General features: G+C 38.9%; 1 protein-coding gene across 1 annotated transcript; it reads right to left on the bottom strand.

The window, feature by feature from the left end:
• Window positions 1-879: 879 nt before the first annotated feature.
• Window positions 880-25,963, bottom strand: PRPF19 (pre-mRNA processing factor 19). The gene is made up of 16 exons (XM_053691685.1): window positions 25,751-25,963; window positions 23,158-23,307; window positions 20,859-20,935; window positions 18,554-18,695; window positions 17,117-17,190; window positions 16,943-17,005; window positions 16,815-16,856; window positions 16,647-16,721; window positions 16,353-16,428; window positions 16,118-16,227; window positions 15,209-15,364; window positions 14,894-14,963; window positions 12,313-12,398; window positions 12,027-12,197; window positions 2,091-2,196; window positions 880-1,690 (listed from the first exon to the last, which is right to left on the bottom strand). The coding sequence occupies exons 1-16, from the start codon at window positions 25,767-25,769 to the stop codon at window positions 1,593-1,595; spliced, it is 1,515 nt and encodes a 504-aa protein (XP_053547660.1). The 5' UTR covers window positions 25,770-25,963; the 3' UTR covers window positions 880-1,592.

Raw genomic sequence — 25,963 nt, 5'->3', positions numbered from 1 at the left:
ATACGTTGTTATAAGGACATTGTATTATTCTTGAGAAAGAAAAATAAGTTATGCAAAAATGGTTTATTTTAAAACAGAGTAAGCTACCGTACAAGATTGTTTGGTGGATGTGCCAACAAGTTTTATTTAAAGGGAAAGTCTACTCCAAATGTTTAAAAAGATAATCCAATCCGTTTTTTAACCATTCCCCAGTTTTGCATAAACAGTTATATTAATACACTTTTTACCTCTGATTACCTTGCATCTAAGCCTCTTCAGACTGCCCCCTTATCTCAGTGCTATTTACAGACTTGCATTTTAGCCAATTAGTGCTGACACATGAATAACTCCACAGGAATGAGCACAATGTTATCTGTGGCATACATGAACTAGCATTGTCTAGACGTGAAAAGCTATAAAATCAACTAAGAAGCTGTCTGTAGTGGCTTAGAAACAGGCAGAAATTTAGAGGTTTAAAGGTTATGAAGAATATTAATATAACAATGTTGGTTGTGCAAAGCTGGGGAATTGATAGTAAAGGTGTTATCTCTTTAAACAATAAAAATTTTGGAATAGGTCTTTTACAACCCTTTGCAGTGGTCAATTAATGACTTTTTTTGGATGTCCTGAATATATATATTTTTTTTAAAGGCACAGTCTTTCTTTAAAAAAAATAAAAATATTCAGGACATCCCCCCCAAAAAAAAAAAAAAAAAAAAAAAAAAAAGGCATTAATTGACCACTGCAAAGGGTTGTAAGACATATTCCTGAACTGCTCATGAATTGCAAAACCTTGATTTTAAAGCAGTTTTTTTGCTAAGGAAACTGATGATATTTAACAAAACATTAAACTACTATAACATTACAATCGAAAAATTTTAAAATTATTCACACGACTACTTTTGTAAATCATTTTTTATTACTAAGAAATACAAAATACCAAAAATAAACATTACAAACTGCAGAAAGTAAGATTAGTTAGAGAAGAAAATATGAAGAGATAGTAATGAAAGAGATGGCTGAAAATTTGAGAAAAGAACAGGGTAGGCTAAAAAAATAAAATTCCTTTAAGTACAAGATCTGACAAAGAGGAGGTTTTGTTTAAAAAAAAAAAAAAAAAAAAGGAGGAAAAAGTTTAAGGATAATGAAAAACTGGAGAGAAGATTGAGATTTCACTCAAGCAAATAAGATGTTAAAGGGAAAGGTTTGTTTCAGGTATGGAGGCGCTCAACAATATTCACTGGGTTTCTTGCAGGGGAAATGTTAACCCCGGTGATTAAACTACTGAACATGCTACACACCTGCAATGTACATGTTTGGAACCACACGGCAAGAATAGAGCGTTACTCTGACAGCTTCACGTGCATTCATGTAAAGAGGAGACTTAAGAATGGTTTCACGTTGCGAGTGTGTTGAGTGGCTGTAGAGCGATTGCTGGACACAAATGCTACACTCCCAATATTTCACAAATAGCTCCTGCAGCTATGTTGCAGCACACGCACGTTGTAAGCGTGTTACACAAGTCACAAGTTATAAGCAGGTTACACGAGCTGTGTCACAAGTGTGGGAGTCACATGGCAACAAGAACCATGTGCTATAGATACATTTATAGCTCAAAGGCTGTAGAAGCGCAAACTTCGATCCATTCCTGTAGACGCCAAGAACTTTGCATTTTGGCCAAAAGCTAAGCCGGTTGTAAGAGCACTGTGTTCTGTAAGAGAAAAAGTGAGTTAAGCAGTTAGGTAACTCTGCAAGGAAAACCGTGATAGATATTTAAAGGAACATTAAATGCTTAATACATAGTGCAGAGGTTATTCCATGCCACTCTCTAGTTATGGGTGCCGCAATGTTGAAATCTATCTTTTGCTGCATTCCAATTCTGACCAACACAAATGCCGCAACTCTCCTGATACCCGAGGTGTAACCTAGGTTCCATAAGCAGCACCCATAATTAGAGGGAGGTGCATGAAACATATTTAGGGTTTAAAGAACAATGATTATTAAAAAAATAAAATAATAAAGGCTAAGTGCCACTAAAGAGAGAAAAAATAAATTTTAAGAGCTAACATAAAAGTCAAAGACCAGGGAATATATGACATTAAAAGACTGACCTGTAAAATGAAGAATCTCAGCCCACTGCTTGCAAATGTAAACCTGTATGTCTGTTCCTCCAACACCCAGGTATGTACCACTCTGATCAAATACCAGAGAATGCACCTAAAAAAAAAGAACAATGTTACTGAGAAACTGCCTATAGGTTGCAAGAAATTTAGAGCGATAAGTCACCAACAGATTTAGTATCAGATTGCACTTGGTATCACAGTCTGATCTAATCATAAAGTTACTAGTCTTCAAAAAAGAAAATTTATGCTTACCCGATAAATGTATTTCTTTGACACGATGAGTCCACGGATCATCTTAATTACTAATGGGATATTCACCTACTGGTCAGCAGGAGGAGGCAAAGAGCACCACAGCAGAGTTGTTAAATAGCTCCTCCCTTCCCTCCCACTCCAGTCATTCGACCGAAGTTAGGAAGAGAAAGGAAAAGCCAAGGTGCAGAGGTGTCTGAAGTTTACAATAACCCACAACCTGTCTTAAAAGAACAGGGCGGGCCGTGGACTCATCCTGTCAAAAAATAAATAAATTTATCAGGTAAGCATAAATTTTATTTTCTTTTTTAAGACACAATGAGTCCACGGATCATCTTAATTATTAATGGGATTCAATACCCAAGCTAGAGTACACAGATGATACGGAAGGGACAAGACAGGGAACCTAAACGGAAGGCACCACTGCTTGAAGAACCTTTCTCCCAAAAGCGGCCTCAGCCGAGGCAAAAGTGTCAAATTTGTAGCACTTTGAAAAAGTGTGAAGAGAGGACCAAGTTGCAGCCTTGCAAATCTGTTCCACAGAAGCTTCATTTTTGAACGCCCATGAGGAAGCAACAGCCCTAGTGGAATGAGCCGTAACTCTCTCGGGAGGTTGTTGTCCAGCAGTCTCATATGCATAACGTATGATGCTATTCAGCCAAAAAGAAAGAAGTAGCCGTAGCTTTCTACTCTTACGTTTTCCTGAGAAAATGACAAACAGAAAAGAAGACTGACGAAAGTCCTTAGTCGCCTGCAGGTAAAACTTTAAAGCACGGACCATGTCCAAATTGTGCAGAAGTCTTTCCTTCTGAGAAGAAGGATTAGGACACAAGGAAGGAACCACAATCTCCTGATTAATGTTCCCATCAGAAACAACCTTAGGAAGAAATCCTAGTTTAGTACGTAAAACTACCTTATCCGAATGGAAAATAAGAAAAGGAGACTCATAATGCAATGCCGAGAGCTCTGACACTCTCCGAGCAGAAGAAATAGCAACAAGAAATAACACTTTCCAAGATAACAACTTAATATCTAAGGAATGCATAGGCTCAAACGGAACCCCTTGCAGAACTTTGAAAACTAAGTTAAGACTCCATGGAGGAGTACCTGGTTTGAACACAGGCCTGATCCTGACCAGGGCCTGACAAAAAATTGTACATCTGGGACATCCGCCAGACATTTGTGTAACAAAATAGATGAAGCCGAGATTTGACCCTTTAGGAAGCTCGTCGATAAACCCTTCTCCAAACCCTCTTGGAGAAAAGACAACATTCTAGGAATCCTAACTCTACTCCATGAGTAGCCCTTGGATTTGCACCAAGAGATATTTACGCCAAATCTTATGGTAAATCCTTCTAGTCACAGGCTTACAAGCCTGAATCATGGTCTCTATGACCAAATCAGAAAATCCCCGCTTGGATAAAATTAAGCGTTCAATCTCCAAGCAGTCAGCTTCAGAGAAACTAGATTTGGGTGAAGGAAGGGCCCATGAATCAGAAGGTCCTTCCTCAACGGGAGTCTCCAAGGAGGCAGAGATGCCATCTCCACATACCAAATCCTGTGAGGCCAGGCCGGTGCTATGAGGATCACCGAAGCCCTCTCTTGTTTGATTCGAGCAATTACCCAAAGAAGAAGAGCAAACGGAGGAAATAGGTATGCTAGAATGAAGGTCCAAGGAACCGCCACAGCATCTATCAGTTCCGCCTGAGGGTCCCTGGACCTTGACCCGTATCTCGATAGTTTGGCATTCTAACGGGATGCCATGAGATCCAATCCCGGCTGACCCCACTTGAGAATCCGATTAGAGAACACTTCCGGATGGAGTTTCCACTCCCCCGGATGAAAGGTCTGCATGCTCAGAAAATCCGCCTCCCAGTTGTCCACCCCTGGGATATGGATTGCCGATAGATAAGAGTGGATCTCCGCCCACTGGATTATTTTGGTTACCTCTGTCATCGCTAAGGAACTCCTTGTTCCTCCCTGATGATTGATGTAAGCCACTGAAGTTATGTTGTCCGATTGGAACCTGATAAACCGTAGAGAGGCTAGCTGGGGCCAGGCCAGAAGAGCATTGAAGATTGCTCTCAGTTCTAGAATGTTTATAGGAAGAACAGACTCTGACCGAGTCCAAACTCCCTGAGCCTTTAGGGAGCCCCATACTGCTCCCCACCCCAGAAGGCTGGCGTCTGTTGTCACAATCACCCAAGACGGTCTGCGAAAGCAGGTTCCCTGGGAGAGATGATCCGGAGACAACCACCAGTGAAGAGAGTCCCTTGTCTCCTGCTCCAGGGTTATTCGAGGAGACAAGTCTGCATAATCTACATTCCATTGTCTGAGCATGCTTAACTGCAGAGGCCTGAGATGGAAATGAGCAAACATGATGATGTCCATTGCTGCAACCATCAGCCCTATTAACTCCATACACTGACCCACTGACAGCCGTGGAGTGGACTGAAGGACTAAACAAGTATCGATAATCTTTGATTTCCCGACTTCTGTCAGAAAAATCTTCATGGACAAGGAGTCTATTATGGTTCCCAAGAAAGTGACTCTTGTGTCTGGAACTAGGGAAATCTTTCCCAAATTTACCTTTCACCCATGAGCTCTCAGGAAAGATAACACTATGTCGGTGTGGGATCTTGCTTGCTGAAAAGATGGTGCCTGGACTAGAATGTCGTCCATATAAAGCGCCACCCCGATGTCCTGTGACCGAAGGACCGCCAACAGAGACCTCAGAACCTTTGTGAAGATTCTGGGAGACCTGGCCAAGCCGAAAGGAAGAGCCATGAACTGGAAGTGTTTGTCTAGGAAAGCAAACCTTAGGAACTTGTGATGATCCCTGTGAATAGGGACATGTAGGTACGAGTCCTGTAAATCCACAGTTGTCATGAATTGACCCTCCTGGATTAAGGGAAGGATGGAACGAATAGTTTCCATCTTGAAGGAAGGAATCCTGAGAAATTTGTTTAGACTCTTTAGGTCTAAAATTAGTCTGAATGTTCCCTCTTTTTCGGAACTACAAACAGATTGGAATAAAAACCCTGACCCTTTTCCAGGACTGGAACAATCACTCCCAAGGCGGATAGGTCTTTTACACAATGTAAGAACGCCTTTCCTTTTGTCTGGGCTGCAGATATTCTTGAAAGCAGAAACATGCCTCTGGGAGGAAAATTCTTGAACTCCAATTTGTATCCCTGACAGACTTTTTCTATCGCCCAGGGATCCTGAACGTCCCAAACCCAAGCCTGAAAGCCTGCCCCCTACCAGATACGGTCCCAGATCAGGGGCAAGCCCTTCATGTGGTCTTGGAATCATTAATAGGCTTCTTGGACTGTTTTCCTTTATTCCAAGACTGGCTGGGTCTCCATGTAGGCTTCGATTGTTTCTGCTTAGAGGAGGAAGAGGAAGAATTTCCTTTGAAATTTCGAAAGGAACGAAAATTGCTCTGTCGTCCTTTTTGTTTATTTCTCTTATCTTGAGGGAGAAGATGACACTTACCTCCCGTGATATCAGAGATAATGTCCTTCAGATCAGGTCCAAACAAGCTCTTCCTCTTGTAGGGAATAGCTAGAAGTTTAGACTTAGATGACACATCCGCAGACCAAGGCTTTAACCATAAGGCTCTGCGGGCTAGAATAGAGAAACTCGAGATCTTAGCTCCCAATTTAATAACTTGAAGGGAAGCGTCTGAAATAAAAGCATTAGCTAGCTTCAGAGCTTTAATCCTATCTTGGATATAATCCAAGGAAGTTTCTGTCCTGAGGGCCTCAGACAGTGCAACAAACCAATATGTCGCCACACTAGTGACTGTGGCAATGCACACGGCCGGTTGCCACTGCAGACCCTGGAGTACATAGATCTTCTTGAGTAACCCCTCTAACTTCTTATCCATAGGATCTTAAAAAGCACAGCTATCCTCTATGGGAATAGTAGTTCTCTTAGCTAAGGTGGAAACGGCTCCTTCCACCTTAGGAACAGTTTGCCAAGTCTCCTTAACAGCATTGGCTATTGGAAACATTTTCTTAAAAATAGGAGAGGGTGAAAAACGAATACCCGGTCTCTCCCATTCCTTAGCGATGATCTCAGTAGCTCTCAGGAACTGGAAACACATCTGTGTAGGAAGGAACCTCAAAATATTTGTCCAGTTTACTTGAGTTCTGAGGGACAACCACCAATGTGGAGTCAGTCATCCAATGTAACTAAAACCTCCCTAAGTAACAGACTAAGGTGATCAAGTTTAAATCTGAAAGATACCACTTCCGAGTCCGTCAGAGGTAACAGACTCTCAGAATCTGAAATTTCTCCTTCAGAAACTACTGCGGTACCCTCCTCTTCAGGTTTTTGGGAGGATACCTACGAAATTGCAACCATTGCATCAGAAACATTGCTTACTGAATGTCTGGCCTTCCTCTAACGTTTACCTTGTAACATTGGAAAGGTAGACAGAGCATCAGAAATAGTAGAAGACATGAGAGAGGCTATGTCTTGTAACGAAACCCCAGAAGGGACTATAGCTGAAGTGCAGGGCACTGCTTGTGAGGGCAGTAAAATTTGGGACGCTTGGGGAGAAAGCTGCAGCATATATTGACCCTCATCATTAGACTATTGGACAATGGCTGCCTTAGAGGAAATTGGCTCTGAAAAAAATCTAGTCCTTTGAATACATGAAGGACAAAAAGGGATTGGTGGTTCCACATTGGCGTCAAAACAAAGTGCAGGTAACATCTTGCAAGTCCCCCTGGTCCATGTTTGTTCACAATTTGTCAAATAGAAACTAAAAACAAAAGGTATTTGTAAATATCAAATATAAAAAACCGTTACTGTCTCTTTAAATACTAAACGGTTTTCTTTTTTACTCTACTGCAGATTCATTTTAATGCAATTCTCTTGTATAAAAAACAACCTCTGCACCTCAGTGCTCCTACCTGACCCAATATCGTTAGATTTCTCTCAGACGATCCTCTAGTTTTGGCTTTCTTAGAAAAACAACAACGATGCGCTGACAGGAAAAAGGAACACCGACCCTACACTAGCAGCGCATAAATAACTTTAACATACGACTCTAGTCCAGCTCGGATAAGCCTCTTGATGTCGCACTATAACACTGCTCCCTGAACTGAAGCGCTATGAAAAGGCGCGCAAACACCGGAAGCCCCGCCCATTGTGGGTGTAACATACGCCGATGTATTGAACGAATGAAGTCTAACTCAAAACAGTGAAAACCACCAGAGCCATCTTAAAAATTTATAAAGCAGCATAACTCCAACCCCAGTGCCTGCTCGATAATACTGCCCAATTACTTCCCCTCAGGAAAGATTTAAACGTCCCCACATAAAGAGCTATTTTCCCTATAGAGCCCCCTTATGTATAATGCATGCTAACTGATTATCTGAGTCTCCTTGTGCCCCAGAAAAATACATAGCACTTACCTTGACTTCTGCCTGGCAGTAAGGCAGCTCTCAGGCTTGAGAGGTCCTCTACCTCACATCGACCTGAGGAAAACAAAATGCTGAGTCACTGAATACCTCAGACTTAAGGAGATAGGGCAGCAAGAAATATGGGAGGCGCAGTGAGAATTATGTCCCACAAGTTCCCATTGCTCTAAAGCCACCAAGGCTCTACTGAAGAGACTGATATGGACTACGGCTACACCCCAGAACAAAGCAGCACAATCTTGTACTACTTTAAAAATAATAAACTCTTGATTGAAGAATCTATACTAACACCTCACTTTACCTCTTCCTATCACTAACGTAGGCAAAGAGAATGACTGGGGTGGGAGGGAAGGGAGGAGCTATTTTATTTAACCCCTTAACGACTGAGGACGTGCAGGGTACGTCCTCAGAAAAAAGGCAGTTAATGCCTGAGAACGTACCCTGCACGTCCTCAGTGTGGAAAGCAGCTGGAAGCGATCCTGCTCGCTTCCAGCTGCTTTCCGGTTATTGCAGTGATGCCTCGATATGGAGGCATCCTGCAATAACGTTTTTAAGTCATCCGGTGCAGAGAGAGCCACTCTGTGGCCCTCTCTGCACCGGAGATCGGTGGCTACCTGCGTTGGTGGGTGGGAGCCGGACCGGGAGGCGGGTGGCGGCCATCGATGGCCATGTGGATGTGAAGGGGGGCGGGATCGTGGGCGGGGGTGGCTGGGGGCGCGCACGGGCGCGCGTGCACGGGAGGGTGGGGGCGGGCGCGTGCACGGGGAGGGAGCGGGTGGGAACCGCTACACTACAGAAAATGGGAAATAAAAAATATGTTAAAAAAAAAATGTTAAACAATAAGCAAGGTGGTGGGGGTTAGTCTGTGGGGGGTGGGGGGGGGGGGGAAGCTACACTACAGAAAAAAACCAAAAAAAAACAAAAAAAAAGCCATCTTGGGTACTGGCAGACAGCTGCCAGTACCCAAGATGGCCCCCAATAAGGCAGAGGGGAGGGTTAGAGAGCGGTTTTGGGGGGGATCAGGGAGGTTGGGGGCTAAGGGGGGGATCCTACACAGTAGCATATGTAAATATGCTAAAAAAAAAATTCATTTTTTTTTTAAAAACCCTTTTATTTTAGTACTGGCAGACTTTCTGCCAGTACTTAAGATGGCGGGGACAATTGTGGGGTGGGGGAGGGAAGGGAGCTGTTTGGGAGGGATCAGGGGGTGGGATGTGTCAGATGGGAGGCTGATCTCTACACTAAAGCTAAAATTAACCCTGCAAGCTCCCTACAAACTCCCTAATTAACCCTTTCACTGCTAGCCATAATACACGTGTGAGGCGCAACAGGATTTAGTGGCCTTCTAATTACCAGAAAGCAACGCCAAAGTCATATATGTCTGCTATTTCTGAACAAAGGGGATCCCAGACAAGCATTTACAACCATTTGTGCCATAATTGCACAAGCTGTTTGTAAATGATTTCAGTGAGAAACCTAAAATTGTGAAAAATTTTACGTTTTTTTTAATTTGATCGCATTTGGCGGTGAAATGGTGGCATGAAATATACCAAAATGTGCCTAGATCAATACTTGGGGTTGTCTACTACACTACACTAAAGCTAAAATTAACCCTACAAGCTCCCTAAAAGCTCCCTAATTAACCCCTTAACTGCTGGGCATGATACACTTGTGGTGCGCAGTGGCATTTAGCGGCCTTCTAATTACCAAAAAGCAACGCCAAAGCCATATATGTGTGCTATTTCTGAACAAAGGGGATCCCAGAGAAGAATTTACAACCATTTATGCCATAATTGCACAAGCTGTTTGTAAATGATTTCAGTGAGAAACCTAAAGTTTGTGAAAAAATTTGTGAAAAAGTGAACAATTTTTTGTATTTGATCGCATTTGGCGGTGAAATGGTGGTATGAAATATACCAAAATTGGCCTAGATCAATACTTTGGGATGTCTACAAAAAAAAAATATATACATGTCAAGGGATATTCAGGGATTCCTGAAAGATATCAGTGTTCTAATGTAACTAGCGCTAATTTTGGAAAAAAATGGTTTGGAAATAGCAAAGTGCTACTTATATTTATGGCCCTATAACTTGCAAAAAAAGCAAAGAACATGTAAACATTGGGTATTTCTAAACTCAGGACAAAATTTAGAAACTATTTAGCATGGGTGTTTTTTGGTGGTTTTAGATATGTAACAGATTTTGGGGGTCAAAGTTAGAAAAAGTGTGTTTTTTTCCATTTTTCCTCATATTTTATCATTTTTTTTATAGTAAATTATAAGATATGATGAAAATAATGGTATCTTTAGAAAGTCCATTTAATGGCGAGAAAAACGGTATATAATATGTGTGGGTACAGTAAATGAGTAAGAAGAAAATTACAGCTAAACACAAACACCGCAAAAATGTAAAAATAGCCTTGGTCCCAAACGGACAGAAAATGGAAAAGTGCTCTGGTCACTAAGGGGTTAAAAGCTCTGCTGTGGTGCTCTTTGCCTCCTGCTGACCAGGAGGTGAATATCCCATTAGTAATTAAGATGATCCGTTGACTCATCGTGTCTTAAAAAAGAAAACAGCCAATATAAATGACAGGCAGCTTGTCGAACCCTCACAAGCTTTGAAATCCTTATTGGAAATATACAGCTCAACAATAAAATTAAAATTTCAGACTAAAACCAATGCTTTAATAATACCATTGTCTTAGGAACATCACTCTCTAACATATATATATTACAAATAAAGTTCCCACTTTCACTGCCACTATAAAGAACTATTAAAATTATTTTTTTTAGCCGACATCACTTTAAAGGATTTTAATATCAAAATTTATATCATACACATGAAAGAATACTATTTAACCCTTCAAGGACGGATTTACTCTGTGAAAGACTGCTGATGTACAGGGTAAGTCAGCTGACAAGTGATTAAAAATATATTATTTTTTTTATTTATAGGATAAAAAAATAAAGTTGGACACAGTAAAGTAAAAAATTAAACTTTCATGATTTGGATAGGACACATAATTTTAAACAATTGCATTACTGGGAGATGGCTGCTGATTGGTGATTGCACATATATGCCTCTTGTCATTGGCTTAACTGATATATTCAGCTATCTCCCAGTAGTGCATTGTTGTTCATGCAACATAGAATACCAAGAGAATTAAGCAAATGTAATAGTATTAGTAAATTGGTAAGACATTTAAAATAGTATGCGCTATCTGAATAATGAAAGGAAAAGTTGGCTCTCATGTCCCTTTAAATCTGCTTAAATGCATATTAAAATGTGCTCCTGTGTACCATACAGTTGACTATCAGAGGCTCAAGGGTCTCTACAAACCTAAAAGCAAAAAGGTAGTTTATTCAGAAAAACAAATGTACAGGTATACCCAGCTCATGTAATGTACTGTAATGATGTAAACAGAGTGAACTACGCATAACAAAATTACAATATCACAATGATTACAGCACTGTTTCAAAATCCTTGGAGATGAACGTCAGCTCTACAAAGTGCTGTAAAGTGAAGCGCTGTAAAGTGAGGTATACCTGTAATAGGTTTTAAAATAGAAAAGGCCTTAATGTTACTAATACTAGCAGCAGTTAAGACACTGGTCAGCTTCATATATTGTGGTCATGCCTAACCTAAAATAACCCTGTCACTTTATAGTGAATATGTGAACCATGGTTAAAAACAGCTTTGTTTCTGGTAATCTGCACTAAGTTTCCTACCAACATTAAGAGGTTCAGACTATGGGGCATATTTATCAAGCTTCGTATGGTGCCCCTTGTTTTTGTCTAAAGACCGCTGCTCCATAACTTGTCCGCCTTCTCTGAGGCCGCGGACAGAAATCAACCCGATCAAATACGTTCGGGTTGATTGACACCCCCTGCTAGCAGCCGATTGGCCGCGAATCTGCAGGGGGCGGCATTGCACCAGCAGTTCACAAGAACTGCTGGTGCAATGATAAATTATCGATGTGCAGCGGACATGATACGATACTTTGCATCATGTCCGCTTGCACATTGATAAATATGCCCCTCTGTTAATACTATAAAAATATGTTTGTTTTCAGCAGTGAAACATGACACTGTATCTATATTCCATTTCCTACCAGCATCCTATCATAAGACAATTTGATATCCTTCTTCCCCCTCCCCATTCTCCCTCATCCTTCTACCTCTTTCATCAGTTAAAATGTCATGATGTCCAGTAAGAACATTTATATTTTAAAACAAACATACTTGGTATCCTTCATCCAACTGCAGGGTCTTGAAGTTTTTCAGTTTCCGCAAATCCCAAAGTTTGACGCTAGAGTCATCAGCTGCAGTTGCCAGATAATACCCATTCTCTGAAAATGCTATACATGAGACAGGACCAGAGTGCCCAGGGAAATTAGCTACGTTAGAACGTTCCTACGGAGAGTGAGAAAGTTATTAAGAAAGAGTTACAATTTGCTTGAGAAGAACATTATAAAAAACAAACAGCTTTTAGAAAGTTTAGGCGGTATAAAAAGCTACATCTTCATACCTTTAGATCCCAGATCTTAATTTGTGAATCCATGGTACCAGTGCCAAAAATTAGACCATCAGGGTGGAATTGAGCACACGTGAGAGCTGCAAAGACATAGGTAAAAAGTAAAACAAACTGAGTTAACTTAAAGTGAGTGTAAAGTTTTGGGTATTTAAAACACAGTATATAAAAATTATTTTTTAAAAACAGGGGCACTTTCATTGGTTAAATTTTTTAAGATGCTTCATTTGTAAAATAGTTACCATTTAGTGATGGTAAATACTGCGCCATTCCTCCGCCCAAATCTCAATTTATTTAGCTGATTGATGACGAATCAGGCTTCATCCAATCATAGCGTGCCCTCTATGGCGCCCAGATCATCATCCATTAGCTAAATAAAGTATGAGATGCGGGCGGAGGAAAGGCGTGATGTTTACCATCACTAAATGATAAATATTTTACAAATGATGCATCCTTACAAATTGTAATCAATGAAAGTTCCCCTATTTTTATGAATGATTTTACATACTGTGTTTTAAAAACCCAAACTTTACAATCACTTTAAAAGGGAGTAAAGTTAAAATTAAAACTTCTTTTCAGACAAGCATGCCATTTTAAATAACTTTACAAATAACTTATTTTATCAAACTTGCTTTGTTCTCTTGGTATTGTTTGCTGAAAACCATACCTAGGTAAGCTCAAGAGCAGCAATGCACTAATGGGAGCAAGCTGGTGATTGGTGGCTGTGTGTATATGGCACTTGTTTTTAGTTCACTGGATGTGTTCAGATAGCTCCCAATAATGCATTGCTGCTCCTGAACCTACCTAGGTGTAATCTTCAACAAAGGATACCAAGTGAATGAAGCAAATTTGATAACAGAAGTAAATTAGAAAGTTGTTTAAAAATTGCATGCTCTGCTTCTTACCCATTGCCGCCTCCTACACTGGGCTAGAGGCCTATATTATTCCTGATCTACAAAATATTATGTGGGACTCCACCCTAATTAACTAACCTAATTAGATTTTTGGCAATTTGAGCAACGCCTTTATTGTTATTTACTCTACTATTATAGCTCCCCTTATGTTTAATATTCTATTCACTCTAGCAAAGGATATCCCCTTACTACTGCTCAACGACCCGCACACTGTCATAGTTTTCTGTTTTGATCTCAGTACCTCCTTATCCTGTGCAACCTACATCCCTCTATAAGATTAGTATACATAGGGCTAGATTTATCAACGCTGAGGCGTACAGGGGCGCGTATACGCGCCCCTGTATGCCTCAGCTCGCCTATGGCGGGGCGAAATTACCCGCAGGTAATCAACATTGCACACGAATGCAATTTTGCGCTCGCGTGCAATCCCGCCCCCTGCCCGCGCACAGCCAATCACGCGCGGGCAGGAGCTGTAAATCTCCTCGGTCGGATTCGACCGAGGAGATTGAATTTCGCCACAATAGAGGTGGCGTAGATGTTAGGGAAGCAGCGGTCTGGTGACCGCTGCTTGATAAATCCCAGCGAGCAAGTTCTTGAGAGAACTTGCTGCCGTAGGGGCTTAATAAATCTAGCCCATACTACTTTCAAACTTTGGGCAATCTTCCCCCCAGAAGCAAGGCGCATATCCTACAATATAGCAGTAAAGCAACTTTAATATTTCTTGGGAAATTCCATGTTGCAGCCTACCCTTTCTGATTAATTCATCAATAGCTTAGCTTATCATACATACTATATGAAGGAGTCTCCTAGATTGATACTATGTTACTATAAAGTACAATGTTTCTAAAAGGTAGGTGTTCTTGTTAAATCTATTTACGTTTTACTTTATCTTCTTAGTTATGTACTAAAAAATTGAGGTTCACTATATGAGGCCCAAGAGTGGCCTCCTTAATTTCGGAGTACCTTTTTTAAAGGGACACTGAACCCAAATTTTTTCTTTCATGATTCAGATAGAGCGGGCAATTTTAAGCAACTTTCTAATTTACTCCTATTATCAATTTTTCTTAATTATCTTGCTATCTTTATTTGAAAAGCAAGTACGTAAGTTTAGAAGCCGGACCATTTTTGGTTCACAACCTGGGTTGTGCTTGCTGATTGGTGGCTAAATGCACCCACCATTAAACAAATGCTGTCCAGCGCTCTGAACCAAAACTTGGCTGGCTCCTTAGCTTAGATGCCTTCTTTTTCAAATAAAGATAGCAAGAGAACAAAGAAAAATTAATAGGAGTAAATTAGAAAGTTGCTCAAAAATTGCATGCTCTGTCTGAATCATGAAATAAAAAATGTGGGTTTAGTATCACTTCAATTTTCATTAGTCTCTAGGTGTTCAAGAGTGAGCTGTTTAACTCAGAGGGTCTACATAGTGGTTGGCATGCTATATCATTGTTCCCTTTAGAAATTGTTTATATTAGATTACTGTATTAGCCAATGTGGAATATTTTAAGTCTCTGAGTTTGCATTGTAATTGACATTTGTTTCAACGTCTTGTATGCCATGATATAAACCTCAAAAAAAATTGCATGCTCTGTCTGAATTATAAGTTTGATTTTGACTTTTCATTCAAGTAGGATTCTTGGGGCCAGTGAAGAGAAAGTAGTGCTTACCGCAGCCAGATGTCTCATCAGTAACTTTGGTGAGAATTCGTCCAACATGGACATCAGAGAATGCCCAGTACTATAAGAGAATGTGAGTAGGATAGCACAGAATTAGACCAAAAAAAAACTAACAAAAAAAAAAAAACAACCACCAACCACACCACACATATATATACATATATACATATATATATATATATATATATATATATATATATATATATATATATATATATATATATATATATATATATATATATATATATATATATATATATATACACACACACACTGCTGAAAACCTGATGGTATGTGTATATTTACCTGATCATCTGAGCAGCTCAACAGATAATCTCCAGTAGCATGAAGACTTAGACCAGTCACTGCCCCTTCATGAGCTCTCAGCACCTGAGTACAAGTGGCTTCAGGAACAGACCAGACTCGTATTGTGGTGTCTGGAGAAGCAGAAAACACCAATTCCTAAAAGTCCAAAATGTAAAATGGTATTTAGAAAAATGTTTGTGCATATATTTATTTTAAAAGGGCAAACGATCACATCACACACACAGCCTTAAAGGGAAAGCACACTAATACAAGAAACAGTCTTAAAGGGACACTAAACCCAAAATCTTTCTTTCATGATTCAGATAGAACAAATTTAAACAAAATTACAATTTACATCTATTATTTATTTTGCTTCATTTAGGAGATATCCTTATTTGAAGAAAAAGCAATGCACATAGGTGAGCCAATCACGAGACTTCTATGTGCAGCAACCAATCAGCAGCTACTGAGCATAGCTAGATATGCTTTTCAGCAAAGAATATCAAGAGAATAAAACAAATTAGATAATAGAAGTAAATTAGAAAGATGTTTAAAAATGCATTCTCTTTCTAAATCATGAAAGAAAAAATGTGGGTATCATGGCCCTTTAAGGCACATGCAAAAAAAGTCAAGAAGGGACAGATCACTATATGCACAAACATGCATAAAGCCTTAAAAAGGGACAGCTCCCCTATACTAACACAGTATTAATGGGAGCGTAGAAAAAAAGAGCAGGGGCAGAGAGAGAAAAGGAGCAGGCAGAGTGGCATAGAGAAACACACAGAGAGACATGGAGATAAAGAGAGATAAAGATACTAAGCTAGGGTGAGCCAAAGATAAAAAGAGAGGGAGTGAGATAAAGGCTGACAGACAAGCAAAGAGACACATCTCAATAAGGTATCCACTCACTTGTGATGGGTGAAAAACAACACTTGTGACCTTCTTAGTATGACCTTTAAGAGTGGCAAGAATCTGCTGCGAGTGGGCATCAAACACCACAACACTTTTATCTGCCCCACCTGAAAGAGTATGGAAAAGTTAAAAAGTGAAAAGACAACTGTGCTATGCACAATTCAAAACTTCACAAATATGATCAGAACCTCAAAATCTGCCAAAGAGCAAGCAGCAGACATGCAGAACTTACCAGTGAGAGTTTTGTTGGTATCTGTGGGACACAAATCCAGAGCCAAGATGCCAGGAACACTCGCACTGTGGAGACCCTGAAGAAAGTAAAACAGGCAAAGAGACCTTAAAACAAATATATCTAATGAGGTTTGTGCACCAAACCTGTTAGTTTAAAGTGTTGGGTCAATGTTTGTGTAAAGTTTCACCTTGGCTCTTTCTAACATTACTATACAAGAGAAGTATACAGCCGATGGACCTAGATGATAGATTGACCACTGCCAAACCAACTGGAGTAACAGCAAAAGGTACTCACCACATGAGAAGAGACCTGGTGGTATTTGCTGAGTTCTTCTGGTTTTACCAGATCCTCCGGAACGGTCTTACCACGCTGGGGAAAAAAAAAAAAAAAAGAGGCAAATGAGACAGAGAAAAAAAAAAGAGACAGCTTAACATGTACAAGTGTCTATTTCCCCTTTCTTACCTTCTTACGCTCCGTGGTGAGGACAGTTGCTTTGTCTTGAAGCTACAAGACATGATGTTTTGTTAGAATGTGTGAGAGTGTGAAAAACAGAAAAACAATTAAAAGTATTACTGCATTTACGTATTTACCTTTTGGATGATCTCTGCAGACATTCCAACCAATTCTCCAAGATCCATGGCCTCCCCAGCACCCTAACAACAACAAAAATAATATAAGAAGAGGAAATGTGTTTAGACTGAGCACTGTATAAATCTTTAGTGGATGAAAGCACAGGATAGAACACCAATCATATAAACACTTACTGCTCCACCAGCTTGTGGGGTCGGGTTGGCCTGAGGTATAGAGATACCAGCCTGAGGCTTCAGAGTTGCCAGAGCTGTAGAGAGGATAATTCACAGTGAGTATGTATTAGTTGTAAGAACATGACAGGCCATCACCTTGTCTATTTACTAGTAGTTTCAGATTTGGTTAGCTAAATTACAGACGTCACATTCATACATTTATTGCCGGCATACTGTAATAGAGCTTACGAATGGATCAATCAAAAAAATCCCTGCCTGAGGTCAAATATTGATATGTGGTGTTAGCAAGTGAGTCTCTAAGATAGCGATAACAGACTACTGGAGGTGATTACATTAGTAAACATAATATATGAAGAAATGCTAGTAGAAATAAGTGGTCATACTATAAGATTACTGATATTTTCTGTTTAGAGTGACACTGTACTGTAAATTTCTCACACCATTAAAGGGATACATTGTTTAGCCAACATCTTTACCTTTATTTTGGCATTTGAAAATAGTTATTTTTGCCTGTTAAAACTGCCACTTATACAGAAAATATCAATGCTGTGCTTACTGGCCATAGAAAAAAAATAAACTACATAAACAATAGATAGCTGAATAAAATTAACCTATCTATAAAGGAGTTACTAAACCATCTATAAATGTGTTACTAAATCTACATTGTCCCTTTAAGCACTACATGATTTAACTAGGTCCCCCAACACTAAGTAGTTAATTGCATGCTTCTTATATAGGGGGAAAATGTTCAGGTTTTCACCTAGTGTAAGATTAGTAGTAGCATGCTCAGACTGCTAATGCAGTTTGCAGTTAGCGAAGTATGTACATTAAAGGGTCAGTCAACTCCAAAAATGTTATTGTTTAAAAAGATAGCTAATCCCTTTATTACCCATTCCCTAGTTTTGCATAACCAACACAGTTATATTAATACACTTTTTACCTCTGTGATTACCTTGTATCTAAGCCTCTGACATTCCCCTGATCGCATTGGCTATTTATTTATTGACTTGCATTTTAGCCAATTAGTGCTGTGTCAGCCACAACTTCACGGGAGAGAGCACAATGTTAACTATATGGCTCACATAGACTAGCAGTCTCTTGTTGTGAAAAGCTAATAAAAAAAAGCATGCGATAAGTGGCTGTCTGTAGTGGCTTAGAAACAGGCAGAAATTTAGAGGTTTAAATGTAATAAAGTATTTTAATATAACAATGTTGGTTAAGCAAACCTGGGCAAAGGATTATCTATGTTTTTAAACAGTAACAATTTTGGTGTTGACTGTCTCTTTAAATGTTATAAACTGGTTTATAGGATGTGAAAAAAAAGATGAACTAAATTTAACTGGGAAATCGTCATTACAGATAGGGACGATAGGAATATGCATCTGTCAGGCAAGAATTTATTTTTTCTTGTATTTCTATGAAAGGCAGTAAAATTACCTTCACGAGCTGCTGTCACCTCCTTGGTAAGACGAGCAATGACACGACAAGCAGCATCGTGCTGATAGAGCGCATGTGACAGCTCTTGACGAGTGGTCTGTAGCTGCTGGCGCAAAGTGAAACTGTGGAGCATCACTGCATCCTGAGGGAATGGAGAATACTTTAAGTATATATCAGATATACCGTGACACACAGAGCTGTAAGTGACAGGACATGCCTGGGACCGATATGTATTAAGGGTGATTTACATAAACTGGGTTTCTGCTACACACATTAATATCCTTCTCAAACAGCACATTGCAATGTACTCAAGATAGCGGATTTAACATAACCGTGGATTACAATTTAATTAACAACTGGTTGAAGTATTGCATCTCACTGAACCTTATTTTACTTATAGGGAGATTAAACATTACTTAAAGGGACAGTGAACCCAAATTTTTTCTTTTGTGATTCAGATAGAGCATGCAATTTTAAGCAACTTTCTAATTTACTCCTATTATCAATTTTTCTTCGTTCTCTTGCTATCTTTATTTGAAAAAGAAGGCATCTAAGCTTTTTTTTTTCTTGGTTCAGTACTCTGGACAGCACTTTTTTATTGGTGGATGAATTTATCCACCTATCAGCAAGAACAACCCAGGTTGTTCACCAAAAATGGGCCGGCATCTAAACTTACATTTCAAATAAAGATACCAAGAGAATAAAGAAAATTTAATAGGAGTAAATTAGAAAGTTGCTTAAAATGTCATGATCTATTTGAATCATGAAAGAAAAAAAATTGGGTTCAGTCTCCCTTTAAATGATTCAGAGCAAATATTACCAGGAGAATAATTTGTACATCTATTTTTAAAAATTATATTAGTTGTTTAAATAATAAAAAATAAAAAAAAAGGGTAAAGTTAATGTCCATAAAGCAGTGGGTGCCGCCATATTGTAACTTAGGTTACCTTTACTGCTAAGGCTGATTAGGAATGGATATAAATGGCTTACTAGAGTGTGCAGCCATTGACTGTGTGGAATATAGCGGTGTCTGCACTTCCATGGTAAGCGCACAATAAATATTAAGAATGAAATTGCAAAGTTGTTTTACTACATGTAATTAAAGGGACATTGAACCCAAATTTTTTATTTTGCGATTCAGATAGAGCATGCAATTTTAAGCAACTTTCTAATTTACTCCTATTATCAAATTTTCTTCACTCTTGCTATCTTTATTTGAAATGCAAGAAAGTTTAGATGCTGGCCCATTTTTGGTAAACAACCTGGGTTGTTCTTGCCGAATGGTGGATAAATTCACCGACCAATAAAAAAGTGCTTTCCATGGTCTGAACCAAAAAAATAACTAAGATGCCATATTTTTCTAATAAAGATAGCAAAAGAACGAAGAAAAATTGATAATAGGAGTAAATTACTAAGTTGCTTAAAAGCATGCTCTATCTGAATCACGAAAGAAAAAATTTGGGTTTAGGGTCCCTTTAAACAATATATATTAATATCTTAATAATATAGTTCCATTAACAAAAAAACTTCTAGTAAAAAGTTATTACTGTTTTTAAGCAGCATACGTAAAAATATGTTGAGAGTACACCGTGCAACAGCATCAAACACCACTTCTCAGAGGGTCAGCTGTGGCTGCCATGACAATCGCCAGCTCTATGAATCCTTATCCTCTAGACCAGACATCCTCAAACGTGGCCCTCCAGAGGTTTTGGAACTACATTTCCCATGATGCTTAGTCAGCTGATATGCTGGATGAGCATCATGGGAAATGTAGTTCCAAAACCTCTGGCGGACCAAATTTGAGGATGTTTGCTCTAAAGCAAACGTGTATGCCGCTGAAACAGTCATAGCTTTTAATAGAAGCATTTTTGCAAATGGAAGTATATTGAAAAAATATTTCTATTTAATATTGAAATGCACCCACACACATTTCAATTTTTACCTTTCTACCCCTTTTAAACAATGCTGAAAATACTTAGATGGTTATGAGCTATTGTTATGAGTTATCATACTATATTATTACTAACAGAGAATAAACAGTCTAAAAAAAAATCTATAAATGGCCATAATATTAAAAAAAATGCATGCTCTAATTCATTAGAGCATATCATTTTAAGACTAGTGACCCTGTAATACTATGTGTTTAACCCCCATAACGGAGATAAATACAAAGTAGAAGTACTGCTCCAGAGCGAATTAGAGCATGTCATTTTTTATATATTTTTTTTAACTATTATATCCCTTTAAATATAGCAGAACTATACAGTTACATATGCAGGTGTTAAAAAGAGATAAAAATACCCACCCATTCATCCTGCAAAGACTTCAAGATGGCTGGAATACTGGTTGCAGATGGTGGTTTGGGCCGAATTGGGTGAGCAACTGTAAGAGATATTTATGGATGATTTTAGTGGATTAAATCTATATTGTGTCCTAGCTCTTATCTGTATCTGTGTATATCCATAAAAATTAACAGCCATGGTTCTCTTTCCAGCCTTGTTAAGCCTGGACGTAGATCTCTGTGGGCTCTTAAGATTGTAAATGTTTCTGTATATTTATTCATTGCTGGCAGGATAAGTCATCCAACTTCTAAACTCTCAATAAAGCATCCTATGCTGAGCGATACCAACCTTCATGTTCTCCTCATTAAAGGAACACTAAACCCACTTTTTTCTTTTATGATTCAGATAGAGCATGCAATTTTAAGCAACTTTCTAATTTACTAATATTAATTTTTTCTTTGTTCACTTGCTATCTTTATTTGAAAGAGCAGGAATGAAATCTTAGGAGACGGCCCATTTTTGGTTCAGCACCCTGGATAGAACATGCTGATTGGTGGCCACCAATAGGCAAGTGCTACCCAGGTGCTGAACATAAAATGGGCTGCTCCTAAGCTTACATTCCTGGTTTTCACATAAAGATACCAAGAGAACAAATAAAAAATTATAATAAGGAGTAAATTTGAAAGTTGCTTTAAATTTCATTCTCTATCTGAAATATGATTCAGATAGAGCATGTCATTTTAACCCCTTTATTTTTTTAATAGAGCGATCTAGCCACCAGTGGCGAGACCACACTATTTCAGGAGGCCTGCAGGAGGGAGAGAGCTCATAATCGTTGCGGTATTGCCCATGTCAGCGAGAGCCGCTCTATTTTGGGGCGTCAATCTTAACCAGTGATGAACATGGTACGGTGTGGTCATTAAGGGGTTAAACAACTTTCCAATTTACTTGTAATATCAAATTTACTTTGTTCTCTTGGTATTGTATGTTGAGGATCAACAATGCCCTACTGGGCTTTAACTGAATACATCATGGGGGCCAATTAAGAGATATATGTGTAGTCACCAATTAGCAGCAAGGTCCCGGTAATGCATTACTGCTCCAGATGCTGCCTAGGTATTCTTTTTAACAAGGGATACAAAGATAAAGCAAATAGGATAATATAAGTAAATTAATTTTCTTCTTCTTAATTACATGCTTTATCTGAATCATGAAAAAAAAATGTGTTTCATGTCCCTTTAAGCATGTCTGCCCATACCAATACCGCAACATGCTTTTGCAATTATAATTTAAAGCAAACAGATTGCTTAGTCTTATATATTTATCTCTGTATCTTTGAATTTTGTTTCTGCTTTACCTTTGGAAATCAGATATTATTGCTTTAATGCTGTAAACAGGCCAAACCAAAAGCAGGAATGTGATGCATAGGAGCCGGCCCATTTTTGGTTGAGAACCTGGTTTATGCTTGCTTATTGGTGGATAAATGTAAGCCTCCAATAAGCAAGCGCTATCCATGGTGCTGAACCTAAAATGGGCTGGCTGCTAAGATTTACATTCCTGCGTTTAAAATAAAGATAGCAAGAGAACAAAGAAAAATTGATAATAGGAGTAAATTAGAAAGTTGCTTAAAATGTCATGCTCTATCTGAATCATGGAAGAAGAAATGTGGGTTCAGTGTCCCTTTAAACATATGGCTTATTAGGAAACAGTGAAAGTAAAAAAAAAAAGTGAGAGTGTGGCTTGATAAACCCCTGCATCTTGAAGGAGAGAGGAGTGGGCAGACAGCAGCACCTCTTCCCTTTGCACAAAGTGCACTTCTGACTGGGTCCCACATCACTTTTTCACAGGCTGCTGCCAGGCTCAATTCTCATCCGTTTCCCTCCCCACTGCACAGCCTCTCCTCCAGAACCTATAAAATAAATCCCATGTAGCCACTTTTTCCTTCACCACACTGCTACCAATGCTCCACTGCTGGTACACCGTTATTTTCTATGCACCCGCCCCTATCTGTTACCCATGCATATATTCTCTTCTATTGTGTATATGCTGCAGACTAGATTTCTTTTTACAATTTCTGCCACTGTTGGTCTACCCCTTTTATAAAATTAATGAGAGAGAGAGAGCGAGAGAGAGAGAGCGAGAGAGAGAGAGAAACACAAAGTAAAGCCAAATTCATGATCTAAAAGATTTGATTGAGATAAAAAGGTTTATCCATCCAGGTAAACCCATTTACCTTGAGATTGCAAGACTGTGTTGACGGGACATTCAAAACATAATGGGGGGGGGGGGGGGGGGGGATTCTGATACAACTCCCTTACTCACCTTTGAGGTCAATCAGCTGATCCTCACTCAGTGGCTGATTTGTCACCGGATCTGTTCCATTTTCAGCCAAATATTTCTCAATGAGACGACGATCAAATACATGACCCGAGATAGGTGACACACAGGGACGGTCGGTGACCTCATTACTGACTGTTAGTAGAAATAAACATTATGCATCAAATGATAGTAAATAAAAAAAAGTCAGTGAAACTACTAAAAAAGTCAGTGAAACTACGCATCTCATACTGTATTTAGTTGATTGATGACGAATCCGGCTTCATACAATCGTTGCGTGCCCCACAATCTGGACGCCAAGGGGGGCACACAAAGATTGGATGATGATGAATCCGGCTTCCATCAACTAAATACAGTATGAGATGCGGGCGGAAGGGCACAAAGTTTGCCATCACTAAAAACAGTAGTTATTTTAGAAATCAACCATCTTTAAAAATTTTAGTGAATGAGAGTGCCCCTGTTTTTAAGATTAAATGTATATACTGTGTATTAAAGTGAAAGTCAATCCTAGCGTTTCTTAAATGCTAGAATTGACCATTGAAACAAATAAAATGGGACTTTCATTCACGAAATATAAAATACTTCATGCTTAAAGCTTCTTTATTTGTTTCAAGGGTTCGCTGTTCTGAGCTGCTCAGGCAGCCCACGGCAGAACGTTGTTTTGCCAAGTGGTGACATTTTAACCTCTTAGCAAATAGCATGCAGGAAATCTGACGCCAAGCTGGATTTCCCGCATGGCTATAGGCTAAAGTGGTGAAAATGTCACCTCTCAAGCTAAACAGCGTTCTGCCGTGGGCTGCTTGAACAGCTCAGAACGGCGAACCCTTGAAACAAATAAAGACGCTATAAGCATGAAGTATTTTAAGCTTCATGAATGAAAGTCCCCTTTATTTGTTTTAATGGTCAATCCTAGCGTTTCAGAAACGCTAGGACTGACTTTTACTTTAAAGTGAATGTAAATTTTGATGATAAAGTGCCCGTTTTTTTAAAAATTCAATTAAAAACAGGGGCACTTTAATTCATCAAAATTTACATTTCACTTGTGTTGTGAAAATACTTACCTTTTAATCCTGACAGCTGCTCCAGCTTCCCCCGGTCGTCCCAAGCCTCTTCCTACGTCAGAAATGACGGATCGGTCATCCTCCAATCATGGCTTCCCCAGGAAGAGGCTTTGCGACGGGCGGAGGAAGCGATGCAGCAGCTGTCAAGATTAAAAGGTAAGTATTTTCACAACACGAGTGAAATGTACATTTTGATGAATTAAAGTGCCCCTGTTTTTAATCAAATTTTTAAAGAACGGGCACTTAAGCATCAAAATTTACAATCACTTTAAATTTACAATCACTTAAGCACATGCTGGCAAATTATTTCATTAGTCACTCTGAAGATGTGTGCATGTGAACTATGGTCTAACCTGCAACTAGTATTAGAAACAAGTTATCACTGAAAGGACAAGAATAATGTTGTAATTAAAATAACACTGGAACCATCTATTTACATCTAACAAGTAAATTTCATCACACTGATAAATAATGCTTCATAATTGAAGCGATTAAAGTGAAAGTAAATGTTGATGCTAAAGTGCCCGTTTTAAAAAAATTAGATTAAAAACAGGGGCACTTTAATTCATCAAAATTTACATTTCACTCGTTGAGAAAAAATACCTTTTAATCTTGACAGCCGCTCCAGCTTCTCCCAGTCATCGCAAAGCCATTTCTGTCTGATTCAACGCCGTGATTGGAGGAAGCCAGATTCCTCATTTTAGACCCAGGAAGAGGCTTGTGACGGGTGGAGGAAGCTGGATTGGCTTTCAAGATTAAAAAGGCAAGCATTTTTTCACAACACGAGTGAAATGTAAATTTTGATGAATTAAAGTGCCCCTGTTTTTAATCAATTTTTTTAAAAACAGGCACTTTAGCATCAAAATTTACATTCACTTTAAGCACTCAAAACACTTTTAAAAGGGACATGAAAGTTGAGATTAGAGTAGACAACCTTTCACTTCTGTTATCAAATGTGCTTAATTATTTATGTTCTTTGTTGAAGAGAATACCTATGGATACACAAAGACAGCAATGCACTGTGTGATAGTTGACATATATGCCTCTTGTCATTGGCTCACTAGGTGTGTTCAGCAAGATAACAGTGGTACATTGCTGCTCTGTAGAAATGTTTTTAAACCCTGCTCAGTGAATAAAGTTTCATGCAAGCAATGGTGCAATAAAAACACCATTATAAATTATAGCATTTTAGCACTTTTTGACCATTTAATTGCTAACCTTGGTCTAATAAAAAAAGGTTTCACTAAAATGCAATACTTTTTTAAATCTACCATATTACACGTATTCTTTTAGGTTGCAAATATACAATGCACATATATACCACATCATGTATTTATAGTCAATTCAATACCTCTGCATAACACAGTGAAGATATTTTGTTATGCATCGCTTTACAAAACTATTATGTATCTCCCTACTAATTGCACAAACTAATGTAGACGTCCGTACGCATATAAATGCATTTACAAAGCCATGTAATAGTTTATGCGCCTTTTACACGTGATAATCTCACTTACTGAAGCAGGTCAGGGACATGGCGCACTATTCTTGCGCTGATCACTGATTGGTTAGTTCTCTAGCTCAAGTACCACAAACTATTAGATCCTGTGACCAGGTTCAGCAGCGAACGTTATATTTAGAAGATACCCTTATTGGATTCGATCTATTTTACCGAGCCAAGGACTATAGCAGCGTGCCGCCAACGTCTACAAGGCACTTCTGGGTCTATT

This window comes from Bombina bombina, chromosome 9 (genome assembly GCF_027579735.1).
Source record: "Bombina bombina isolate aBomBom1 chromosome 9, aBomBom1.pri, whole genome shotgun sequence".
NCBI lineage: Eukaryota > Metazoa > Chordata > Amphibia > Anura > Bombinatoridae > Bombina > Bombina bombina.
Note: the sequence above shows the minus strand (reverse complement) of the source record. Positions and strands in the feature narration are given on the sequence as shown.

Bases quoted from the DNA above. Each gene is read 5' to 3' on its own strand.
- PRPF19 (XM_053691685.1), bottom strand. The intron at 16,228-16,352 runs GTAAGTTCTGCA...ATACTCTTTCAG, and splicing joins TACCAACAAAACTCTCACTG to GTGGGGCAGATAAAAGTGTT. The intron at 15,365-16,117 runs GTGAGTGGATAC...TTGGACTTTTAG, and splicing joins TTGTTTTTCACCCATCACAA to GAATTGGTGTTTTCTGCTTC.